At 49.0% G+C, this 26,034-nt stretch overlaps 1 protein-coding gene across 1 annotated transcript; it reads left to right on the top strand.

Annotated features, from left to right (window-relative positions):
• The first annotated feature begins 359 nt into the window (after nt 1–359).
• On the top strand, nt 360–26,034 carry FZR1 (fizzy and cell division cycle 20 related 1). Its single transcript, XM_083880020.1, has 14 exons — nt 360–518; nt 13,409–13,550; nt 13,907–14,032; nt 14,258–14,321; nt 15,087–15,214; nt 15,630–15,712; nt 16,146–16,329; nt 16,527–16,592; nt 17,020–17,122; nt 18,359–18,543; nt 19,928–20,161; nt 20,770–20,874; nt 22,019–22,111; nt 23,147–26,034. The coding sequence occupies exons 2-14, from the start codon at nt 13,482–13,484 to the stop codon at nt 23,186–23,188; spliced, it is 1,482 nt and encodes a 493-aa protein (XP_083736146.1). The 5' UTR covers nt 360–518; nt 13,409–13,481; the 3' UTR covers nt 23,189–26,034.

Raw genomic sequence — 26,034 nt, 5'->3', positions numbered from 1 at the left:
AGGGAGCCCCTTTATGACATGATGAGTCTCTTCCAGGAATCAAGACGCCCTCCTAAGAACCCCTCAAGGACTAAGATAATTCCTTTAAGGATTTAAAAACACATGCACCCTCGCCCCCCGGGGACTAAAAGAATCCTGGAAGGACCCAATAATTCCCCCCATGGACCAAAAGAGCCCTCTTGAGGACCCAAGAACCTCCTTAAGGACTCAAGGGGCTTCTCAGAAACCCAGCAGTCCCCGGCTCGGTGCCCTCCCAGGAGGGACACAGACCCCGGAGCCCCCGCGATGATGTCATGTCCCGGATGTGACGTCACGGGGCCGTTGCCATGGCGCCGCGCGCGGCCGCTTCCTGTGTGTGTTCGAAGCGGCGGGCGGAGTGCGTTCCCGTCGTGCCCCGCGCGGGGGCGGGGGAGGCCGCCATGTTGTGGAGCGGCAGGGCCGACGGGTGCTGACGGAGGGAGGCGGAGCTGGGCCGGGCCGGGCCGGGCCGGCTGGTGGCGGCACCGGCACCGGAGCAGGTACGGCCGAGGCAGCGCCCGCGGCACGGTGCGGAGTATGGCATGGCACGACACGGCGAGGCGGGGGGGGCTTGCGGCAGGCTTGGGCCCCGCACTGTCCCTCGGGGGCACGGGCCTGTGGGCCAGGCCAGGCCGGGCCGGGCAGGGCTGGGGGTGCTTTGCCTCCTTTAGTCCTTTTCTCCCTCCCTCTCTTCCTCGGTAGACGGTCACCGAGCAGCCCTGCCTCCCCCTCCTCGCCCGTTGCGGTGTCTTTTCAGGCCTGGCAGGATGGGCCCAGGCGGGCTGAGCCCCGTCACGGCGCGGCCGGTGAGCCCCAACGCTCACGTGTTTGATAACGGGCATCCCGCACCTGCACTCGGGCCGGAGCTGTGCAAAGCAGCTGGAAGCTCGCGGTGTAACCCCTTCGCTCGGTCCGTGTGCCCTGGCCCGCTGGGGAAAGACGCAAAGAGCGAAGCCTGGATCAGCTCTTGGTTCTTGATCAAGTTGATAACGTAAACGGTAACAGAGATTTTAGTGATGTGGATCTTATTCCTAAAGGGATCTGTCAAGCAACAGCAGAAACTTTGGCCAGCAGTCTATTGTTTACATACAGCACCGGTGGATGTGCCTGTCCACCCGATGGATCTGGGATCTGAGTGAGCTCGTTATCGTTTTGCGTTTTATCACGGTGTTTTTAACCTGTTGTTGACATTTTGTACGTGGGATTTGTACACAGGATCAGCCTGAGCTGAAGGTCTTCCAGGCGGTCAGAAGGTTCTGATGGGGCAGGGAGTTTTCTCAGGTCACACTGGAGTCACCTCGGGAAGGTGGTGTTGGATTTGTGGCATGGAGGATTGTTTTCTCTTGATTTATAGCTCCCGAAGGCTTTGTGCCCATTTTCTTGTTAGGTGCTGATTCTTCCTGCATGTATTTAATGATGACTCCCCAGTATTTCGTGCTGAAGGTTCTTCAAAGAGCAGTTCTGCTGTAAGCAACAAAACCTCGTTGCAGCCTTCTGGAATCTGAAGGATCCAACAAAAAAGATGGAGAGACTATGTACAAGAGCCTGGAGGGACAGGAGAAGAAGGAATGGCTTCCTACTTACAGAAGGCAGGGTTAGATGGGATATTGGGAGGGAGTTGTTACCTGTGAGGATGAGGAGGCCCCATCCTAGGTTGCTCAGAGCAGCTGTGGCTGTCCTTGGATCCCTGGAAGTGTCCAAGGCCAGGCTGGACAGGGCTTGGAGCAACCTGGGATAGTGTAAGGTGTCCCTGCCATGGCAGGAGGTGGAAGGACATGAACTTTAAGGTGCCTTCAAGCCCAAACAGTTGTGGGATTCTATGATCTTGTATTAGTTTGATTTTGGTTTTTTGATTATTACGGTTAATACAGAAGCAGAGTTTTCTGGGGCTGTTGACTGAGGCAGTCATATTTTGTAAATTCCACGCTTTACTTTTGTAGTTTGTCCAGGGGCACCATTGCATCTTCAGTACCTTAGGTGTTATGATGAAGCAGAGGTTTGGATGCCTGACCTTTCAGTAAAGCTCTGAGAATAGGGCTGCTGGTGAATTTTTAATCTTTGCTTATAGTGCACTGACTTCTCCTTTACTGTTAGCCAGAGTATGTATCGATAAAGCTGGTGCTTTTAGCTGTTTTTACACACTTGGAAGTACAAGATAATTGAACAACCATCTTCTGTGGATTTTTTGAAGGGAAACTGAATGTTGTTAAAGTCAGTAGCTATATGAAAAATGTGCTCAGAGAATATAAACTACTAAACAGAAACAAGCAAAAAGCCCAGAAGATTCTGTAAGTTGTTATAAAATGCAGACTGTAGCCCTTTCTTCTGCTCATTTTTTCTGCTCCTAAGTCAGTCCTCTTTGAGTCTAGAGTAACCAACATGTAAAAACTTATAAAAAAACTTCTAAGGACCCTGTGTCCCTAAGATCCAAGGACTTAACTCTGTCCATCCCACTTCCTTTTTATTAGCCCACCGGGTTCAATCCTGTGCCCAGTGTTATTTAACTCATCCATCACTGGATGAAGGGATTGGTGCCTTCTCAACTGCTGACACAGGGGAGGAGCAATGGCCAATCCCCCCCCAGGGCCACGCAGCCCTGCAGAAGGGGCTCAACAGGCTGGAGAGGTGGGCAGGAAAGAACTGTCAGAATTTCAGCAAGGGCAAGTGTAGGATCCTCTACCTGGGGTGGGATAACCCCAGTCCAGGCTGGGGGCTGACCTGCTGGACAGCAGCTGCAGAGGGTCCTGGGTGTCCTGGTGAACAACAGAACTGTTCTTTACCAGCCATGTGTCCTGGGGCCCAAGGGGCCTGTGAGATCCTGGTGTGCATTAGGAAGAGCATAGCCAGCAAGTTGAGGGAGGTGATCCTGCTCGTCTGCTTGGACCTGGTGAGGCAAATCTGGAGTGCTGTGTCCAGTTCTGGCCAGGAGGAACATGGAGCTTCTGGAGTGGGTCCATTGGATGCTGCGGAAGTGCTAAAGGGACTGGAACATCTCTGTCTTCAGGAAATGCTCAGCAAGCTGTGTCTGTTCAGCCTTGAGAGGAGACACAGCTGAGAGGGGACCTCAGCCCTCATCCTCTCTCAATGTCTGTAGGAAGGGCTCAGAGCAGAGACCAGGCTCTGCTCCATGGGGCTCAGCAATGGGACAAGAGGAAGGGGCAGGAACTGATCCTCAGGAAATTCCACCTGAACATGAGGAAAAACTTCACTGTGCAGTGACTGAGCATTGGAACAGGCTGCCCAGGGAAGGTGTGTAGTCTCCCTTACTGGAGATCTTCCAGAAGTGTCTGGACACAATCCTGTGCCATGTGTTCTGGGATGACCCTGCTTAAGCAGGGGAATGGGACCAGATGACCACTGTGGTCCTTCCAAGCTGGCCCACCCTGTGATTCCATGTAACACTGGGAAGCAGGGCAGTGGTGGAGTCTCCATCCCTGCAGGGATTTAACAGACATGTAGATCTGGCACCTGGGGCATGGTTAGTGGTGGCCTTGACAGTGCTGGGGGAACAGTTGGACTTTGATCTTTGAGGGCTTTTCCAATCTAAATGAATCTTTGATTCCACACAGAATAATTAAACAAGTAAATATCTTCCAGGTGATTACCAAAATAGATGCCATCATATGCTGGTTGAAAGCAGAACCTTTGTTTCTCCTGTCTGTCCAGTGACTTGTACAAAACATGTTTGTGTAGGGAAAACTTCCACCAGGTGATGAGGGAAACAGAGGTGCTGTGGCTGTAACTGGCCTTCTGTGGAGGCCAGTGACTACCCAGAGCTCAGCTCCTGTATCCAAGGGGAGTTCCAGGGGCCAGGCAGTGTGGGAAGAATTGTGGGGTTTGATTTGGCTCCGCCTCGTGAGAGGCACATGTGTTTGGCACTGGTTATGTCCTGGACTGAGATGAAATCTCAAAGCAAAACATTGTAAGGTTAGTGCATGTCCCCTCCTTGCCAAGAAGCACCTTGGGAAAATCATATCCAGCCCCTTCCCCAGTGCAGGAATTAGCTCCCAGCGCCTGCAGAAGGGATGGGGTTCTGTGCTGTTCTGCCTGAGCACAAGGGACCAGCGGGAACCTCTTCCATTGGCAAATGGGAGCAGCAGAACTTGCTCAGCACTTGGTGTTTCTCAGGCAAGACCTGCTGGAGCTGAACTGACTCTTCACCCCAGCCCTTGGAGCATCCCTGAGCCAGGTGACAGCCAGCCCAGCGCAGGGGTGCAGGTGCTGCTTCACAAAGTGTGTTGGCCAGTTACTGCATCTCTGAAACTGGAGTGTTCCTGCTGCTGCCTTTTGTTTGTTTTGCTTTTGTTACAGATGAACCTCTTTAGGAAGACTTCCTGTTAATTAAGGGCCTTTTGGCCCGTGGACAGGAGGTACCATCAAAGTGACCCCATGAGTTGTGCTTTGGTTCCCAGTGCAAGGCTTCCTGTGCTGCTGAGGACTTCATGCTGTATTTTGTATTCCCTGGGAACAAGTGTGTCCCTCTTATTTATGGAGCATCATGGTGAAATAATCTGCACCTGCAAACAATAAAAAAGGGATTTAATAGTGGTGATTTTCTAAGAAATCCCCCACTGAGTGCATGGTTGTCATGTCTGCTTGGATAAGCTCTGCACTGCCAAGAGACAATGGTATGCTGCAGTGGGATGTGTATTGAATGAAAACATTGTCTATGAAGGTAAAATAACAACCCTACAATTCTCCTGACTTAGTAAAAACTGACTGAGGCAAATTTGGAACCCCTAAGCAAGGGACCTGGCTGCTGTGTGACTGCATGGGTGGGGTGGCTGCAGGTTCTGATCTCTGTAGTTGCCCATCACTTGTATTTGAGTTTCAGTTAACGGTTGAAAATAGCCTGGTCTTTGGAGTACAGGCTTGACTGTCATCTTCCATTTTTTTCCTTTAGTTATGGATAAAAAGGGATTTAGGAAAAACATTTATGCTGAAAGCAATGGTGATACCTAAGCATCATCTGTGTGAGGCAACAAGAGTGATGTGGGCTTTCTGGAGTGTCCTCTTTGAGGAGCACGTGCATTTAAGAGCAACCATTGTGTAAATAAAAATCCTGGTGAAAACATTTTGGGCTTGTAATGGTGTACTGAGAAGATTTATTAGACATTAGGAAGAAATTCTTCCCTGTGAGAGTGGGCAGCCCTGGCACAGGATGCCCAGAGCAGCTGTGGCTGCCCCTGGATCCCTGGAAGTTTCCAAAGTCAGGTTGGCCAGGGCTTGGAGCATCCTGGTGTAGTGGAAGGTGTCCTTGCTCATGGCAGGGGGTGAAACAAGATGAGCTTTAAGGTGCCTTTCAATCCCAACCCATTCTGGGATTCTGTGATTAGTGGTGACAGTGTTTATCTTTGGTAAAGGCCCTTCTGAAGACAGAGATTTTGCTGTTTCCTGAAGGTCTTACAACCCTGAGTTTCTGCTGGCTCGTGATAGTCCAGGCTACAAACAGAGCTTTGTGTCATGAGCCTTATGTCCTTGGCTCCCTCAGGCTTCCTGCAGCCTCGGTCATCAGAGTGCCCTAAATTTTTGTGGTTTGCTGGTTGGAGTTTCTCTGTCATTGTGGTAGGATTGTGCATCACTTTGGGATGGCGGATGTGAAGCTTTACCTGAGCTTCTGAAATTGTCATAGGGGGATGTGAAGCTTGTCTGTGAGTCCAGGTGGAGGTACGGAACGTCAAATGTTTGTCACCTCTAATCTGGGTTGCATGTTAGTCCTCTGCCTGTGAGGAAAGGGGGACATTTTCTGCCTGTGAGGAAGGAGAGATGTTTTCTGCCATGGGAAGTGAGGGGAGGTACAGGTCACTGTGCATTTCACTTATATCTCCAGCTTCTGTACTCCTGTTCCAGATTGGACAGTTGAGTGCAGGCAGGAGTTGCAGTCAGTGTTTTGGCTCTGCTCTTGAACCACTCTGCCTTCAAATGAAACTGGAGTTCAGTTTGTGTGTATCGCTGGCCACTAAAAGTTGGCACTTTGGGAACAGGAGCATTGTAAGGCTGATGGCAGTGAATGCATAAAGGTGTTTCTGAGTGCCCAAGGCAGGAGGTGCTTGGCAAGATGCTTTGGAAAGGCAGAAGAACATGGAATTTTGCAGGACCTTCAGTGAAGAGCAGTCACTTACATCTTATGCTCTGAAGTATACTGCTGTGGTGTGATGGCTCTTGCCATGGTCCAGTGTCTTGGATTTTGGTGGAGTAATCTTCAGGAGTGTGAGTACTAAATGGCGAAGATCCCATCTGACACCATAACACTGGAATAATTTTTTTTGTTGTCATTAGTGTGATCTCTGTCTTACAAAGCTGTGAACATGCTTCTCTGATGAAGGCAAGGCAGCAAAGTTTTTTCAGTTTATTTTTCAGAAATAAAGCTTTAACTGCTCCTGTTGCATAGGGGTAAATGGCTCATTTTATAAATGCTTCTCAGACTGTACCCTAGTAAATTGCTGGGTAGCAAATTATATCCTTATAGCTTTAAAAAGGTAAACATTGGTAAAACACACAACTCTAACTTTTTGTGCTATTCCTGGTTTGAAAGGAGGCCAGTTCCTGAAAAGGTTTGCTTGGTTGGCGTAATGCTCCTTGGCTGGTTAAATGTAGGCAAGTTCTGCTTGGGCTTGTCCAAGCACAGAGTATCTTGCTTGTTCCCACTGGCTGCCCTGTGAAGCCTTGGCATTCTGAATGCATTCCTGATAGTCTTGACTATTACACAGCCAAAAGGTATGGTTTAGCTTTTTTTTGTTGTTGGTGTTGTGGGTTTTTTTTCCTCTTTTCCCTTACAACTTGTTCAAGAACCTCTAAAAGAATCTCTAACTTATAATACTCTTGCAGTACTCCAGGTTGAGGAGGAGGTGGTGCTTACTAAACCAGCCAAAAACATCAGCCATTTGGGGCTGAGTTAGGTTTTTGTGTGACTTGGTCAGTACCTGGATCTGGCATGAGGAAGGGCTGGACACTGCAGCTGCTAGGCGTAGAGGAACTGCCACTTCTTCTGCAAGCTGAGGGCTTTGCCTTATTGATTTGCCAGTGTTGTGATTGGGTTTAGTTAAATAAAAAGAAGATGAAAACTTTGGATTTGGGGAAGCAGGACATCTAGGTTTGATTTCAAACCCTACTGGTCATGACTCGGAGGACTAAGTACTTATGTATGTAAGTACTTTTCCCCTTAGCAAATAATGGGGCTATTGCAAAGAGCTTGGAAATATTCAACGCCTGAATAGTGACGTATTTTTACCTTGAGGCTGGTGCCATTTAGAGCCCAAAGAGCAGGCAGCATGTCTGGGTGTGGGTAGGTTCTTTTGCTGACTATAAATTTGGAGAACTTACTAGTAAGAAAAGCTCCAGGCAATCTTTTTCAGGCTTGAAATGCTTCGAAATAAAGCATCAACATAACATTAATGGTACTTAGGTTACTCAGGCATCCTTTACTCCCATTTGGCCCCGTGTAAATTAGGAAATATATTCAGCTTTACATTTACATCTACATCGTGTCTTTCTTTGGTATTCCAAGTATTTCACTGTTGTCAGCACCTCTCGTGTTAAACGATTACCCACCCAAATACCTTCCAGAAGAGAAGGTACGTGAACAATTTCTGGAATAAAAAAGGGTCAGGAATCATCCAGCTCTTGAACCACTTGAGCAGAGCATGTCTGAATTGACAGAACCGACCTGTATCTCTTATTCCTCCTTCAGTGTGTGCTGGAGAATCCAGACAGGTATGATGTTGGGAAAGATGGGACAGGAAAGGCTTGCGGGTATGATTGCCTGGTAAGAAATACTGGAGATTTTAAACCTGTGAGTGAAATAGAAATTAAGGCCAGCTTTGAGATGTGATCATGGCAGGCAGGAAGACGGTGATTAGCTGGAGATGAGTTGAACGATAGAAAACAAAAGGACCCAATGGTATAGCCCCTCTCCACCCTGCCAAAGTATCAGGGAAAAAGTAGATAAGAAAAGTAGTCTTCAGAGTTTAGAATATAGGGTGATATGGTAATATAGTAGTTCTCATAGGCTGCATGCAAAGTTTGTAGGTTTTGTATCTTGTGCCGGTTGGTCACTGTAAATTAGAATATTCAACACAAAAGGAGATATAATGTGTTACAATAAGGTCCTCACGTTCTCTTACCTCTTTGACCCCTGCACTCTTCTTACCTCTCTTACTCCCCTTAACTCTCTTAGCTCTTTTACCTCCCTTACCTCTTACCCACTTTCTCTCTCCTTCTCTTTGGGGCTTTGCTTCAGGCAAAGCTGGTGGCTGAAAGCAGGCCCTTTTTAACCATGACCCTTGCAATAAAACCACTTGTTTCTAGAATATCTCAGGTCTGCAGAGTTCCTTCTCCCTGCTGTCCACCGATGCCCCCTACAGTATGGCTTGCCTCAAACCACAGAAATCATTTTGCAAAATTACTGCCCTTGTTTCCCTGCCAGGCCTGGCATTCTGCATGCTGGATTATTAAAAACGCATCCATACCAAGAAAAAGCACTTCTGTGTTTGAATACATGAAGGTTGGGTCAATAAAAAGAACAAAAGGCACTTGTTCACCACCATAACTCTGCCTGTAAGTGTTGTTCTGAGGGGAATGAGCTGTGAGAGAATCCAGCCAATTCAGAGACAGGACAGAAGATGCATGAAGAACATAAAGTCAGAATACAAATTCTTCTCAAGGAATCCAAACTCTTCCCCAAAAACCCACCTTTCTTCTTCAAGCATAAACTGCATAATTAGTGACAAAATAGTGTCTGAAGAATATGTAACACATGTAGCTCCTCAAGATCTTTTATTTCTTCAACTCAAAGGGAACTTGAAGCCTACATAGCATAGAATCACAGAATCATTCAGTCTGGAAAAGCCCTCTAACATCAAGTCAAACCATTCCCCCAGCACTGCCCAAGGCCATCACTAAGCTATGTCCCTAAGTGCCACATCCACATAGCTGTTAAATCCCTGCAGGGATGGGGAATCCACCACTGCCCTGGGCAGCTTGTGCCAGTGTGTTGTGGTTTGAAAGCAAAACGAGTGAGAGGCTCCAAGTCAGAGATATAATTTAATAAGAAAAAAGGTAAAAATAAAATAAAATAAATGCAATAACACAAAGGACCACTGACAGAGTCAGAATACAACCTGAGCAGGATCGTGGAAGCAGTCCAGGTGAGGTGCTCTTCCTGAAGCAATGATCCTGTAGAAAGGTCTGGTAGCCCTGCTCCTCTGGAAATCCAGTGGGTAAGTGCCACTTACACTGTCCCACATACCAGCTTATATCCAGGTGAGAATGCTTGGCTCCTCCCCCTGGGCAGAGCATCTCACAATAGGATGAGGAGTTGTGAGGTGGGTCCTAGATGGCCCATTAAACAGAGATAACCCCTGGAGGGAGTTACCTGTGACTCATGGGCCAGGTGTTGATGGGCCATTAGCAGAAGACACCCCAAAGGCCATTAGCAGAAGAGGCAGGGGCTTGGGAAAACACTAGCCCACCTGGTTTCAACAGTTCATGAAGATGGTGATAGAATAAATACTTTGTGTACATCCTACACTGCAACCCAGGACACAGTGTTGGATCATGCTTTCCATGAAGAAATTCCTCCTTATGTCCCACCTAAACCTCCCCTAGTGCAGCTTGAGGCTGTTTCCTCTTGTCCTGTCCTTTGTTGCCTGGGAGCAAAACCCAACCCCCACCCAGCTGCACTCTCTTGTCAGGGGGTCATGGAGAGTGAGAATGTCTCCCCTGAGCCTCTTTTTCTCTCCAGGCTGAGCTTCCCCTCAGCTCCATTCTCTTCTCCAGACATGCTCCAGCCCTCTTGTGAGAGGCTCAGAACTGTTGCCAGGATTCAAGGTGGCGCCTTAGCAGTGCCCAGCGCACGGGGATGGTCACTGCCCTGTTCATGCTGGCCACGCTGTGGCTGATAAAAGCCATGTACCATTGGCCTTCTTGCCCACCTGGGCACACACCAGTTCATGTTCAGCTGCTGTCACCAGCACCCCCAAGTCCTTCTGGCAAAGTATTTTTTACTTGCTTTGGGGGAAATAGACTCATTTCCACTCCATTCCCACGGACAAATTTAGAGACAAGAGCATACCACAAACCAGAGTTACTGCTTGGTCCCTGGGCCTGTGTTAGTGCCGGGGGTTTTAGGGTGAAAACATGTCACTAGTCAGGTGCTGAAAGTTCATTACTGTGTTCTGCCTCTTCAGTCTCTCTGTTCAACAATCTGTGCTGTGTTTCTGAGTGAAAGTTGTTGGTGAAATTTGGGCAGATAGCTGAGACGCTTGATAGTCAAATGTGTTTCAGATGCAGAATTTAAAATGTCTCTTTGCTGTGTAACTGGATCTGGATCTCTCACGACTGTTGTGCTGAGCCATTTTGGGAGGACACTTCAAATGTGTGGTGTTCCCTGGCTGATCACGCTCCTTGTGTGGGTTCTGCAGGCTGAGCTCTCTTACTCATGGTGTTAAAACAACAACAACCCAAAAAAAGAAAAAGGGGGAGGGGACATTTTGTTGAACTGTTTAGTTTCAGACACACATTTGGTAGCTTGTGGGTCTGTGAGGGCAGTGGTAAGTAAACTTCAGAACGAGGGAGCATGTTTGCTATGGCATGCACTAATTTATTTTTATTCTTTTAAATCTCCTTTATTAATAGTATCACAGACTTTTCTAACTTTTCTCTGCAATTATGTAGTCTCTGACTCTGCTTCATTTGGTGGAAGCTGATCTCTGTTAAATTTGGGAGCTTTCTCCAGTTTTGCTGCTGAAAGAACATATGGGAATAATGTGTTAAATTAAAAAAGAGAAAAGTTTGGGGGAGGAGGTGGTAAAGGTTAGCAGGTGTGATCAGAACCAGCTTGGCACTTTCTATTTCAGGGATTCTGCTGTAAAAGTGTTGTCATGCTTAATGTTAAGGTAGGAAAGCATTTCAGTATTTGTGAGGAATCCAAGTTTTTGTACTGAAAAATGGCATAGCTCCAAGAACCAGAGGATCTCCCCTGTGGGAGGGGACCCACAAGGATCATCAGTCCAACCCTTTTTCCTACACAGACACCCCAACAATCCCACCCTGAGCATCCCTGAGAGCATTGTCCAAATGCTCCTGGAGCTCTGGAAGCCTTGGGGCTGGGACCATTCCCTGGGGAGCCTGGGCAGTGCCCCAGCAGCCTCGGGGGGAAGAACCTTTCCCTGAGCTCCATCCCAAGCCCTGACACAGCTCCAGTCCTTCCTGGGCTCCTGTCCCTGTCCCAGAGCAGAGCTCAGCCCCTGCCCCTCCGCCTCCCCTTGGGAGGAGCTGCAGCCCCCGAGGAGCCTCCCCTCAGTCTCCTCTGCTCCAGCTGAATGAGCCAAGTGCCCTCAGTCTCTCTTCAGAGCCTTCCCCAACTCCGTGTCCTTCCTTTGGACACTCTCCAACATCTTTGGATCCTTCTGATCTTGTGCCCCAAGTGCCCCAGCACTGGAGGTGAGGCTGCCCCACTACAGAGCAGAGTGGGACAATCCTTCCCTGGGCCTGGTGGCCCTTTGGGCTGTCAGAACACAGCAGTGACTCAGATCCAACTTGCCATTCACCAGGAGCCCCAGGTCCCTTCCCATGGTGCTGCTCTCCAGCCTCTCATTCCCAGTCTGTCTCTGCATCCAGGGCTGCCCCATCCCAGGACAGGATCTGACACCTGCCCTTGTCACTTATCACATGGTTAGGGATTTCTCAATCCTCACATTTGTCAGGATCTCTCTGTGGGGCCTCTCTGTCCTTGAGAATGTCAGCACTTCCTCCCAAGTGAGTGGCCTCAGCAAACCCACTTAGGACCTTCCAGTCCTGCCCTCAAATCACTTACAAAGGCTTTTAAGAGAACTGGCCCTAAGATGGAGCCTTGCGAAACCCCAGTGGTCGCTACCTTGTTGTCACCCCATTTCCTGTAACTTTCTGAAGTGCAAAGCCATCAGCTCTGCAATGCAGAGTCTGTGTACTTTGCCTTGTTTTCAAGTTTATTTCACAGAATATTGTAAAACTTCATCACAGCTTACTGAATTGCAGCGTGTCCTGCTGGACCCCTTGTAGCTTGGTAACTTGACCCAAGTTTTTGACTATAAAAGCCTGGCAGGTCAGTGGTTCCTGGAGGCAGCCTCTTTTCAGGAGGAAGTAGGAGGCAGTGCAGGGCTGTCCCTGAGTGTGGCACTGTGCAGCTGCTCCCTGGGCAGCCTCCTCCCAGCACAGCCTTTGTGTGCAGTTGCCTCCTGGATTTTACCACAGGTTTGTATCTCGAGGCAACTCCATTTGTGCATCTGGGACTCTGGCCAGGTGCCATAAATGTTTATGCAATAACAGGAACGAAGATCCTTTTCTGTTCTGCACAGCCTCCAGATGACTGTGTGTTGTGGGGATTTGCTTATGTGTTAATTGCACCTTTGCCTTTGGACATGTTTATCTTGGGTTGAAAGACCAACTTGATGTCTCCTCTGGCGCTGGTGTTTTTGTGCCCTTGTCAGCCATAGGCGAGGTGCACAAGGTGTATGATGGGGAAGGTTGGACTCTGGGGGTGCTGCTCTCTGCCCTTGGGGCCTGGCAAGGACTGTTACTGTGTATTTTCACACAAATCTCAGCTAATATATTTTTTATTGATGCACGTGTTAATTTATCAGGCAAATCTCAGCTATGAAGCAGCCCTGTCCTAAAATATATGCTTAAAATATGTGCTTAAATGATGTTAACTTTGCTTATAGACTGTATAGCTATATGAGTGAGCAAGCTTTGTGCCAACCAGGAGGAGTGTTTGGGATAGCACAGGCATCAGACATGGAATATTCACTGGGACTACTAGATCCCTAGTATGTTTCTCCAGTGGGTGGTGTTAAAAGTCTGCAGGACTTCTGACATGGCTATAACCCACCTTCAGCACTGCTCCTGTGCCCCTGACCTGAGCAGTGGTACAAACTGTAGTGGGATCGCAGAATCTCGCAACGGTTTGGGTCAGAAATTACTTTAAAGCCCATCTCATTCCACCCCCTGCCATGGGCAAGGACACCTTCAGTACACCAGGACCAATCTGGCCTCAAACACTTTCATGAATGGGGCAGCCACACCTCTACATGCAACTGGTGCCAGTGCCTAGACAGGACAGGCTGCTGGTGCCTGGTTTTTTTATGCCCATGTCCTGAAGGATTGCCAAACTCTGCTGCTGCAGGGCCCAGGGGCCGTCTGTGCTCCAGGTGTGATGGGGACTGGCTGAGGTCCTGTCAGACACAGAATACCAACTGTCTGCATTCTTCAGTGTCACACAAGTTTGGTACCAATGCTCTGGATAGGAAAAGTGGTCTCAAGTTCAAAGAACAGGCTTCAGAGACTTTGAAGAGGCTGTTTCAGCATGGAGGAGTGTAACGTTTTGTTGTTCTTTTCCTCCTGTCTGTTGCAGCCCACTAGTTACTGCTTGGACTTCACAAACATAAATTCCTGAGCCTGCTGATCTCTCCAGCCAGCTTCCCACCATGGATCAGGACTACGAGAGACGTCTCCTACGGCAAATCAACATACAGAATGAGAACACAATGCCTTGTGTGAGTACAGATGGGCTCAGGTTCACTGTTATGTTGTTGTCTGTCTCACTTGTGACTGTTTTCCTTGAGCTTTTGAAGACCTGGGACCTCCTCAAAGCAAACCACAGTCTTTTGCTGGGTTATGAGCAGGTATGAGTTCCTCAGGTGTTCTATGAATACTCAAATAGCTTGACTTTAAGAGAGCTTTTGAATATATAACCTCAGTTCAGATTGCAAAAAGGGGTGAAGATGTTTTTGTGGAGTTCAGTAATACCTTTTTACTACATAATCTCAGGAACTACACATTAACGTAGAAAATTGAGGGTTAACAAACCAACCAAAAGAGTAAGTTCAATGTCTTTTATTCTTTAATTCAGGTAGCAGAGATGAGAAGAACCTTGACTCCTTCCAATTCTCCAATGTCTTCTCCTAGTAAGCATGGTGACAGATTCATTCCCTCAAGAGCTGGGGCCAACTGGAGCATCAACTTCCACAGAATAAATGTAAGTTTTGCTCCCTTCTCCTACAGCTCAGCCTTGGAACTGAGGAAATGGTACCTTTTGTTTTGGCTCGCATGATTGCTCTGCTTATCTTCTGCACTGTGTGCTTCTGCTGCCCCAGAAGAGTTCTACTGAGTGTGTGTCATCAAACCCTATGCTCCCTGCATTTGCTATTTCACCATATACCCTGAGGTTTCTACGTGGTGATGGCATGTTTCTCCATTTCAGGAAAATGAAAAATCACCAAGCCAAAACAGAAAAGCAAAGGATGCTACATCAGACACTGGCAAAGGTGAGACCACCCTTCTACTGCTTGGCAATGTCCAGAGCTCTTAATGCAAATTGCTGGGGAAGTTAAGGCCACACAGGCACTTTCATGCTTACGCCAAAACTCATGCTGATGTTTTGGGATATGCCCACATAATGAGTGATTACCAGGTCACTGCTTTTGATGAGTGTCTGGATGCAAGAGGCTGTCTCTATCCTTTGATTTATTGTGTCATGTAAGCACTTTCCTGATGGAGTGGAAGGAGGGGAAACTTGTTACTAATCTTGATTCTAAATGGAGGCCTCAGGCTTATAAAGAGACTCTGTGAGAGTACAAATTACAGAATCCCAGACTGGTTTGAGGTGGAAGGGACCTTAAAACCCATCACCTTCCGCCCCCTGCCATGGGCAGGGACACCTTCCACTAGCCCCGGCTGCTCCAAGCCCTGTCTAGCCTGGCCCTGGACACTTCCAGGGATCCGGGGGCAGCCACAGTTGCTCTGGGCAACCTGTACCAGGGTCTCCCCACCCTCACAGCCAACAATTCTATCCCTTTATCCCATTTAACGCTTTCCTGTGGCAGTGGGAAACCAGCCATTCCCTCTTGTCCTGTCCTGCCAGACTCTTATCCCCAGTCCCTCTCCAGCTCTCCTGGAGCCCCTTTAGGCACTGGAAGGGACTCTGAGCTCTCCCTGGAGCCTTCACTTCTCCAGGTCAGGCATACATGATCCTGACACTCCTGGCTGTTGCTGCTCTGAGCTGTCTGCTCAGTGCCTGTTTGGGTTTACAGATGGCCTTGCCTACTCTGCCTTGCTGAAGAATGAACTCTTGGGAGCAGGGATTGAGAAGGTGCAGGACCCTCAGACAGAGGACAGGAGGCTGCAGCCATCCACCCCAGAGAAGAAATCTCTCTTCACTGTAAGTTCGTTACGTGCATTAACACATGTGGAGGTTGTGTGTGTGTCACAGGAACACAACACAGGGCTCTTCCAGGCTGCTCGTGCAGTGACTTGGTGTTGGGGCTTGACTGAAATAAGCTGTTGATAACAAATGTGGTGGCCTGCAAAAGGAACCTGAGTGTGTAGCAAGCAATGCACTTCCTGTGTTTGTGCTGGCAGGAAAGCTGGGTGGAGCCAGGCTTCTTGGACAGTGTGGTGGGTGGCCAAATCAGGCTTTTGGACTTGAGTGTTGCTGAGGGGTTTTATATGGTTTTGGAGCACCTGGGAAAGGAAAAACTGCATGTTGGAATTAGCTTGGTACCAGCGCACGTTGGGAGTGATGCCCCAGGCCTTGGGCATGCTGGGGTCCTCATGAGGTGTGTTTCTTTATGCAGTACTCACTCAGCACAAAACGCTCCAGCCCGGATGATGGCAATGAGATCTCACCTTATTCCCTGTCTCCTGTCAGCAACAAAAGGTAACACTGATCCTCAGCAAACTAAAAGAAGGGAAGGGCTAGGACAGAGGGTTCGGTGAGATTCTCTAGGACTTCTGTCTAAAGTCTAAAATTGCAGTTTGAATTGGGTTTGGAAATCTGGAGAGATAATAAATAAAAAAGTTGAATTCTAAGAATTTCTTCAGGCCCAACCTGCCTATGTGCTTGTAATGTCTTGGTCAGCTCTCAATAATAATCAGTTTACCTTTCTGCTTCATAGTTCCTTTGTAGAAGCAGAACCTAATTCCTTCCACTCTTGCTGCTGAAGAAGGGTTGTGCAGCCTTTTTGTCTCCGTATTTCTATAGAAACTTCAGAGCGCTTTGGAAAGTGTCTGTAAAGTGGCTACACCTGTGCCTCCCATCTGCTGTGATTTGCAGATTCCTTAGTTGTTTTTTTATCTGTTTTTGTAAACAGTCAGAAGCTGCTAAGATCACCTCGAAAACCAACTCGGAAAATCTCCAAGATACCTTTCAAAGTGCTGGATGCTCCAGAGCTGCAGGACGACTTCTACCTGAACCTGGTGGACTGGTCCTCTCTTAACGTCCTCAGTGTTGGCCTTGGGACTTGTGTTTACCTGTGGAGTGCTTGTACAAGTCAGGTAAATGGTCACGAGTGTCCAAAGATTGACTTGCCCGTTGATGTAGGGCTTTTCCAGTCTTCCAGCACTGTGGAATGTGCTGTGTGAAGGCTTCAGCACTTGTCAGCACTCTATCCCAGACACAGCACTGGTTGGTGAGACAGCCAGTAGTGCTGTGTGACAAAATCACGTTTCTTACCCCATTCTTCTCTTTGAAGGTAACCCGGCTGTGTGACCTCTCTGTGGAAGGTGATTCTGTGACATCCGTGGGCTGGTCAGAGCGGGTCAGTATGACACTGTCAGCAAGGACAGCTGAGACGTGGGTCGCTTAGTCACTGGTGTCATAGTTGCAGTTAACTCCCTGAGTTGTTCCCCTCTCTGTTAAAAGAGAGGGGAAAGAGAGCAGCCTCTTGTATCTTGAGGTTCTCGAGGCATTACTAAGAGGAGTGGGAGGGAGAAGGAGCCAGTTCGCTTCTTCAGCTCTTGACAATAAAATGTTACAATAAATATATTCCAGACAGGCTGCCTGGGCCTCTCAGTGGGGAAAAACATGTAAGATGGAAGAACTCTGGATGCTTTCCATCTCGTGGGATTTATGTCAAGTCTTTTCCTCAGCTTTCAGTTTCCTGGCTGTAAAAAAGTTTTCAGTTTTCTGCTCTATTTTCTGTCTTTCTTCCTTGCTGTACTGATCCTGGCTGTCTATTTGTCCAGGGAAACTTGGTGGCTGTTGGTACTCACAAGGGCTTTGTACAGATCTGGGATGCAGCTGCAGGAAAGAAGCTCTCCATGCTGGAGGGACACACAGCCAGAGTTGGTAAGGAATGGGGAAGCAGAGGATTCTCAGGGGTCTCTCCTTCCTGATTGAACTTTGTTAGCCAGGGATCTGCTGGAAATAGAGAACTCAGAGTACTAGGATTGATATTTATCCCCTGCTGTGTCTTGAACAGGTTCAAAATATTATCATCTCATAACTCTGGTGTTCTGATCTGGGTGTGATGGTGGTTGGGTGTTGCAGCAGGTGTTTCCTCCTTGATTGAGGCTTTTTGGGTTTGGTTACAACATCTCTACAACTGATTTCAGCCCCCCTGGCAGTTTCACACTGAGATTTCCAGTTCTCTTTTTTAGGGGGCTGTTTTTTTCTCTCAGAGATGTTGTGAATTTAAACTCTGGGGTGAGATTTGGAAAATCCATGCACATTCCAAGATCCATTTCTGTGCTTTACTGCACTGCGAAGTGGGGTTGGTAATACCTGCAGTCAGTCTGTTCAGGGGAACCTCTGTTTGTGCCCTGATTAGGACACCAGAGAGTAGATGTAAGGGAGGTCTGGTAGGGAGTGGTTTGAGGTTTGGTTAGGGTTGTTTTGGTTTTATTTCAAACCCTGGCAGCTGTGATGACTGCATTTTGCTTACCAGCTGCTGCAGGACTGGAAGGTTTGAGCTTGACAATGTGGCCAGCAGGACCAGAGCAGAGACCATCCCTCTGTGCTGAGCACTGCTGAGGTCCCACCTCAAATCCTGGAGTCAGTTTTAGCTCTCTCACAACAAGAATGACATTGAGGGACTGGAGCATGTCCAGAGAAAGGAACAGAGCTGGAGAAGGGGCTGAAGGACCAGAAGCAACTGAGGGAGCTGGGGGTGCTCAGCCTGGAGAAGAAGAGGCTCAGGGGGACCCTCTGGCTCTCTACAGCTCTCTGACAGGAAGATGCAGCCAGGTGGGAGTTGGCTTTTTCTCCCAGGGAGCAAGGGGCAGGATGAGAGGACATGCCCTTAAGCTATGCTAGAGGAGGTTTGATTGGCTATTGGGAAAACTTCTTCACAGAAAGAGTTATAAATAATTGGAACAGGTTGCCTAGGGCAGTGGTGGAGTCACCATGCCTGAGAAGTGTTTAAAAGATGTGTGGATGTTGCACTTGAGGACATGGTTTGGTGGTGAATGTGGTGCCACCGAGTTGACCATTGGACTTGATGACCTTAGATGTCTTTTGCAGCCTCGGTGATTCTGTGATTGCATGACTCCTACAGCACCCTCTGAAGCTCTGCCCCTGTTGCAGGTGCCTTGGCATGGAACGCAGACCAGCTCTCCTCCGGGAGCCGGGACAGGATGATCCTGCAGCGGGACATCCGCACCCCACCCCTGCAGTCTGAGCGGCGGCTGCAGGGACACAGGCAAGAGGTCTGTGGGCTCAAATGGTCCACGGACCACCAGCTCCTGGCCTCTGGAGGGAATGATAATAAGGTACATTCCTTTCAAGGGGTCACAGGAAATCTTAGACCCCCTTTCTTTCTAGGGCAAGGGGAAATGTTGTCAAGTTGCACCAGGGGCGGTTCAGGTTGGATGTTATATTGCTAGAGGTGTTCAAGGCCAGGTGGGACAGGATTTGTAGCAACCTGGTCTAGTGGAAAGTGTCCCTGCCCATAGCAGTGGATGAAACTAGATGGGATTTGAGGTCCCCTCCAACTCAAGCCATTGTATGACTCTGTGATTAGGGAAAAAAAAAATTCGCTGAAAGAGTGGTTAAGCATAGGAACAGACTGCCCAGGGCAGTGCAGGAGTTGCCGTTCCTGGAAGTGTTCAAAAAACAAGTGGATAGGGCACTTTGCAATATCATTTATTGGGCACGGTGGGATTGGGTCAAAGGTTGGACTTGATCTTAAAAGTCTTCGACAACCTTAGTGGTTCAGTGATTCTTTAAGGATGTTTGGCCTCTCTGAAAAAGACCTTTGGTTTGGTTGTTGGACTATGACCAAATATAAATCATGCTAAGCTTCTACTCTGTCTTCCTAATAAAATGAAAAAGGCAGATTTAGTATTGCTTCTGTATTTGGCTAATTAAATCTCTAGCTTGGCTCAGAGGGTTGAGTTCAACAAAGCCACTGCTAAGCTGCCCTTCCTGGCTTTGTTTGGTTAGTTTATGGTCAGATTTGTTGCAGTAATGTTTTTGTGCAGCAGGAACCTGAGGTAAAGCTCTGTGAGTTCTCATACCTGTAATGAGGCTTGCACCTCACTGAGCACCATGTGGGAGAAGCATCTGTTGCAAAAAAGCATTGTTCCAAGCCTTCCGGAGTGGGTTGCTAGGTGGTGAATGTGCCCAGTGCCTGTGTGACAGCATGCTTGGACTGATTTCCTCCTGCTGAGAAAAACTCCTAATGAAGTGAGCAGATTTCTAGATGTGCTCTGGAATGATACAGCCAGAAAGGCAACACAAGGGTCTGAGGCCCCCTTTAGTGATGCCGTTTCTTTAGATTTATTCCCTTACCTTAGGACCTTTTCCTGCCATGTGGCCTGGGGGTAGGACAGCTCCTCAGTTCATTGTAGTGCCAGGGTAATTGTGACTACCCCATCCCTGGAAGTGTTCAAGGCTAGGTCAGATTGGGCTAAGAGCAACCTGGTTCAGTAAAAGGTGTCCCTGCCCGTGACAGGGATTTAAACTGAATGAGCTTTAACCAACCCAAACCATTCCATGACTCTCTGAAATGCAGAGTGGAGCTGTGCACGTCTGGGCAGAGCTGTAGGAAATCAGCTTGTTGCCCAGCTGCCCTCTTCAGTCTCATTGTGGCTTCTGGCTGTAGTGGACACATGACTGAGGCACAGTTTTGATCATGTCTTTTCTCTCTGCCAGCTCCTTGTCTGGAATCACTCCAGCCTGAGTCCCGTCCAACAATACACAGAGCACCTGGCAGCAGTTAAAGCCATCGCCTGGTCCCCACACCAGCACGGGCTCCTGGCCTCAGGTGGGGGCACAGCCGACCGCTGCATCCGCTTCTGGAACACGCTCACAGGGCAGCCCCTACAGTGCATCGACACTGGGTCCCAGGTGTGCAACCTGGCCTGGTCCAAGCATGCCAATGAGCTGGTGAGTCCTTCCTTGTGCAGCTGCTGCCAAGCTGTCTTGTACTGGGGAAGCATGGCTGAGCATGAGCCTGGTGTGTCCAAGCAGGCAAGGAGGCCAAGGGCATCCTGGCTTGTACCAGCAAGGGTGTTGCCAGCAGGACTAGGGAAGTGACCACCCCTCTGTTCTGGGCACTGCTGAGGCACCTCAGGTTTTGGGCCCTTCACAACAAGAAAGACAGTGAGGGACTGGTGTGTGTCTGGAGAAAGGAACAAAGCTGGAGAAGGGGCTGGAGCATAAGTCTATTCAGGAGCAGCTGAGGGGCTCCAGCCTGGAAAGAAGGAGGCTCAGGGGGGACCTATTCTCCCTCTGACAGGAGGATGGAGCCAAGTGAAACTCAGGCTCTTCTTCCAGGTAACAAGCTACAGCACAAGAAGAAATTGCCTCAAGTTGCACCAGGGGAGGTTTAGATTGGATATTGGGAAAATTTCTTTGTGGTGGTCAGGCATTAGAACAAGCTGCCCAGGGCAGTGGTGTAGTCTGTAGAGTGTTAGATTTGATGATCTTGGAAGTCTTTTCCAGACTTAACAATTCCATGATTCTGTGATGCATGTTCCCCTCTCCCCTTTCAGGTGAGCACCCACGGATACTCCCAGAACCAGATCCTCGTCTGGAAATACCCCTCATTAACTCAAGTAGCAAAGCTCACAGGGCACTCTTACCGAGTCCTGTATCTGGTGAGTGATGGCCATGGCTCTGTAGCTGCTCACGTGGCTATAGGTGTGCTCAGATGGGACTCAAAGCAGCAGTGCCAGTGGCACCATAAGCTGCCTGGATGAGAATGTGAACACTCCCCATGAGCAGTGAAAAACTCTGTCATGTTTATGTGCCTGCAAGGGACACTTTGATTTGCTGCCGTGTAAATGTGAGGCTTTCTTAATGACAGCAAAGCCTACCAAACTCTCCTGAGGAAACATCTGAGTTTTCTTCTAAGAAAACTCTTCTAAGCCTGGAGAAAAGAAGGCTCCAGGGAGACCTTCCAGTGCCTAAAGAAGCTCCAGGAGAGATGTAGAGGAACTTTGGAAAAGGATCTGGAATAGCAGGACAAGGGGGAATGGCTTCAGACTCCCACAGAACAGCGTTAGATGGGAAATAGGGAAGAAATTCTTCCTGTGAGGGTCGGGAGGCCCTGGCACCAGTTGCCCACAGCAGCTGTGACTGCCCTTGTGTCCCTGGAAATGTCCAAGGCCAGGTTGGCCAGGCCTTGGAGCAACCTGGGGTAGTGGAACAGAGTGGAAGGAGATGAGCTTTAAGGTCCCTTCCAATCCAAAATGTTCAGGGATTCTGTAATTTTATGAAACAGAAGCTTCTTTCCTTGCTCCCAGAAGACTTTCACACCACTGATGACTGTTGCCCAGGGAATTAAACATTTGTTGTGGGTAATCCTGATCCATCTCATATCTGCTTTTACTGTTACATGAGGGTATCAGCATTTCATGACAGAACTGACAAACACTGATAATGTTTTGGGAGGTAGATCCCAATGTAAGCAACCAATACAGCCAGAAAATCCAGTCATATCATCTTCCTGCCTTCAGGCATGTTGATAATCCCGGGAGGAACAACCTCAGTTACACATGGCTTGGATTTCTTAACACAAGTATTGTTTCCACAACACTCCCTCCATGTGTTCCATAGCTGCACCATAAGGTGCAAGTGCCCAAATTGCACCTGAGGCTGCATGAGGCACCTGGAAGCAGAGGTAGCTGGCTTCTCACTGCTGAGTAGGAAGGACATTTAAATCTCTCCTGCATTCCAACAGAGACTTGTTTTCAGCCTCAAAAATGTGACAGGTGCTAAAGGTTGTTGTTCTGTCTTTAGGCGATGTCCCCTGATGGGGAGGCCATTGTCACAGGAGCTGGAGACGAAACCTTGCGCTTCTGGAACGTCTTCAGTAAAACTCGCTCAACAAAGGTAATGCCAGGCATGGGGACAGCTGCCTGGGGGAACTTGGGCCATGTTGGCTCTGCTCTGCTGCCTCCTCTCTAATCCCTTCCTGCAGATCAAGGGCTGGGGCAGTGAAGGATTCAGCTTTGCTGAGATTGAAGTAAAAGGTGACCCTGTGTGCCTGAGACAGATGTGACACAAGATCCCTCTCCAGGCTGGTCCAGGGCTGCTGAGCAGAGCAGCATTTCAGGGGCCTCAACCAAGCTGAGAGCTGGAGGTATCCAGCTGGGGATGAGAAAGCTCCAGGGAGACCTTACAGTCCCTTCTAGTGCCTAAAGGGGCTCCAGGAGAACTGGAGAGAGTCTTTGGACTGGAGCCTGGAGGGACAGGACAAGGCGAAATGGCTTCTCACTGCCAGAGGACAGGGCTAGATGGGATATTGGGAAGGGATTCTTCCCTGTTAAGGTGGGAAGGCCCTGGCACAGGGTGCCCAGAGAGCTGTGGCTGCCCTTAGAACCACGGAAGCGTCCAAGGCCAGGCTGGCCAGGGCTTGGAGCAACCTCGTGTAGTGGCAGGGGGTGGAAGGAGATGAACTTTAAGGTCCCTTGAAGCCCAAACCATTCTGTGATTCCATGATTATCCCCTGCCTCTTTACAAAACTGCTTAAAATGCAGGTTTGGATGAAAATGGGATCATGGATTCTGCCAGTGACAACTCGTCATCACCAAAAGCAGATTGTGCCTGATGTTCTGAGAGCTTTTTTGGGTGCCTGATAGTGGGATTTGGAGGAGGGGACTGGGATGAGCTGGCATAGTTCTGGAGGTCCCCCACTTCTTGTCATCTCTGAGGTACAGCTGCCTGCAGAGCTCTGGGAATGGCACTCTGGCCAGCTTCACACTTGTAACCATCTGGAAGAAACCCATGGGTATATTTATGGTGTTGGACTTTGGTTTGTGAACTGGGATCATGCCCTGAGCTAGAGATACCAGATTAAAAACAAACCAATCTAGAAGCACATGGAGTAACAGATATTTACCCTCTGCTTTTGTCTTCTCTTGTCAGGAGTCTGTATCTGTGCTCAACCTCTTCACCAGGATACGATAAACCCCCTCTCTGTGTCCCAGGAACCTACAGCCTGACATTCCAGGATCAGACCACTCCCTCGGCGTGCATGGACCCTTGGAGCCCAGCCAAGGGGAGGATGAGCTGTGGGACTGGAGGAGGACCCAGCTCATTAAATATGTGCTTGTGACCCACAGGGCTGGGCAGTATTTGGGATGGGGTGGGGAGGGAAGGGAACTGCCAAAGGTTATTGGATTCATCCTTCATAAAGGGAAATGGGTGCAAGAGAAATGTTAACCCAGCATCCTCCAGCTGTCAGGATGGTACTGGGGAGGACTCGTGTGACATGGACCATTGAGACTGGACCAAGGCCATCCCCACTGCCATGATGTGCCTCCTGCGAGAGAGGAGCATATCTTTGCTGCTGTGGGAAGGGGTTTGACGTGCTGCTCTCTGTCCTAGAGTGACATTTCTGAGGGCAGGAGCCAGCCAGACTGGTCTGGTACAACTGGTGTGAGGGGCACAGCTCCAGGCTGGGCATCTAAGGGCTTTGTTCATAGCCTGGAATCCCCATTCCACGAAGAAACTGGAGAACTGCCTACTATTTTCCTTTTTTTTCTTTATTTTTCCCCCCAGGCAGGTACTGTAGTAGTTGACATGATCATTCCATAAGACAGCTTGATTATTTTGGCATGCTTGACAGCTGCCTCCAAACAAATACACTGTGGGGCTCTAAACCTTGGAGGAGACTTGAAAAAGTTTCACATCTAAGGGAGCAGGTTCGGGAAGTTCTGCAGTTGCTGTTTCATATTTTGGGCTGATCCTGGGAGTTACCAGAGAGGAGAAGCAAGAACTTTATGAAAATAGAAACCCACTCAACCACCTGTACATGTGGAGCTTCCTTTGGTGCCACCAGGTGGGTGCCTTGCTCTGGAGTCTCCCTGAGGCCAAAAGCAGTTGGGATGTGTTTGAGAACAAAAACTGATCCTGAAGATCAAATTTTTGGACCGAGCAGGGCCTCTTCTGGCTGGAAGAGGGGTTCTCCTGAAGCAGGGCTGCAGTGTTGCTTTTTTGTTATCTCCAAGTCCCAGACTGGGCCCTGCTGTTTAAATTTGGTGTGTGGTTTAGGGTTTTTAGGTTGTGTGGGATGAGAGTTCTGGCTGGTGTTTGAGCCCATGAGGTGTAACACAAATGCTCTGTGTGTGTGTGTTGTGCTTTTAATTTAAGAGAAGCTGTGAGGCTGCACAGCCTGTTCCATCTGACCTGTGCCTGCCCTACCCAGGCCCTGCCTGCCACGTGCTCTCTCCCAGCGTTGCTTCCTGTTCCCATGTGGAATTCCCTGGCTGTGTATATAGACTTGTCCTCTCTGTAGATTGCATAGGTAATGCTTTCTCTTTTTTTTCTTTGTTGTTTTGTCTTTTCTCCCTTCTTTCCCTAAAACCAGATGGTAAGAATATGGTTGTCCCCAGTACCACCAGTATCCTTCTGGTGAGACAAGGTGTGAGAAGGCCAGTACAGCCTTGACCACATGTGCCGTCACACCAGTGCCTGGATCAGGCTGGTGGTGCTGCGCCTGTGTTGCACATACTGGGAGTCACTGGTGAGGAGCTGGTGTGCTGGGAGCCCCCTAGTAGCTCCAAGTCTCCCAGGCCCACAGGCCACTTTGTCATCTCACATTCTCACTGACACCAAAATCGAATTTCCATGGAGTTTCTGAAACACTGATTGGGGACAACTGCTGTAGTGTAGCTCTGGCCGTGGGACATGAGGCATGGTTTGAAGTCACCCCCAGGCCCGTCTTGTGTTGTTTGTTCCACTTGTGGGCACTGTTCCACATCACCACTGGTTGGGAGCACCCCAAGGCACCCAGGAGGTGATAAATTTAGTTGGATCAATAAGCTGGGGAATGGGTTTGAAGCAAAGGGTCACCTGAAGCAAGAGGTGTTCTGTTGTTGGTGTCATCACCTGGAGAGGCTTGTGACTGTGCTGTGGATTTTCCTGTTGTGCATTGCCTCCTGCTAAATAACTGTGCGAATCCCCAGGACACACTGCTTTCCCCTCTGGGAAAGGCATAGATGCTTGGGGTGGGGCCACATATGACATCTCAGCCCATTCTGGAGCAGGAGGGAGCCAGGCACCCAGCTGGAGTGCAGAGAGTGTGATGATTGGGCTCCCCAGTGCCCTGAGGCTCCCCACAGGAGTGGATTTGCCACTCACCCTGTGATGCGGGAACTTCCTCAAGGAGTCCCAGAAGCTGCTGGGGGGAGTGGCAATGCTGTGGAGTGGCAGTGCAGGTGGGCACTGTAGCCACTGCCCAGTAGTCCCCACTGCAGAGCAGGGTTAGCTCCTCATTGCTCTGTCCCCCACCATTGTCCCCTCTTGCCAAGGACTTTCCCAAACTACATCTTGTGTCTACATCTCATTTTTCTGTCTGCCTTGGGGCAGGTTAGTTGGTGGTGGCTTCTCTTATTGCACTTGATGGGGAGGCTGGTGATTCCTAGGCCAGGGCTGTTCTATGGCCACACACGTTGATGACAGCATGGCAAGAACAGGCTGCTCACCCTGACCTGGCTGTCAGAGTCCAGTACAGCCACCTTCTCCGTCCTGCTCCCAGTTGTAGCCATGTGAAGGTGGGTGTGTGTAAGTGTCTCAGGGTGATACTGTCACTGTCACCTGCTGCTCAAGAGGGAAAAGGGCAGAGTTGAGGTAATGTGTCAGTGTGTGTGACCTTTGGGCACTGGCTCAGGCACAGAGTCCTCCCATAACTGGGTGACAGTCTGTGGCATCGTTGTATCCCAGGTGTCATGTGATGGAAAACAAACATGGAGCACGCTGTAACTTTTTCATGTAAAGCAATTGAACTGGCAATTAAACAGGTTGTGAATTTA

The sequence above is a fragment of the Zosterops lateralis genome (genome assembly GCF_965231275.1).
Source record: "Zosterops lateralis genome assembly, chromosome: 29".
Lineage (NCBI taxonomy): Eukaryota > Metazoa > Chordata > Aves > Passeriformes > Zosteropidae > Zosterops > Zosterops lateralis.
The sequence above is the reverse complement of the archived record's forward strand: the minus strand, read 5'-3'. Positions and strand labels throughout refer to the sequence as shown.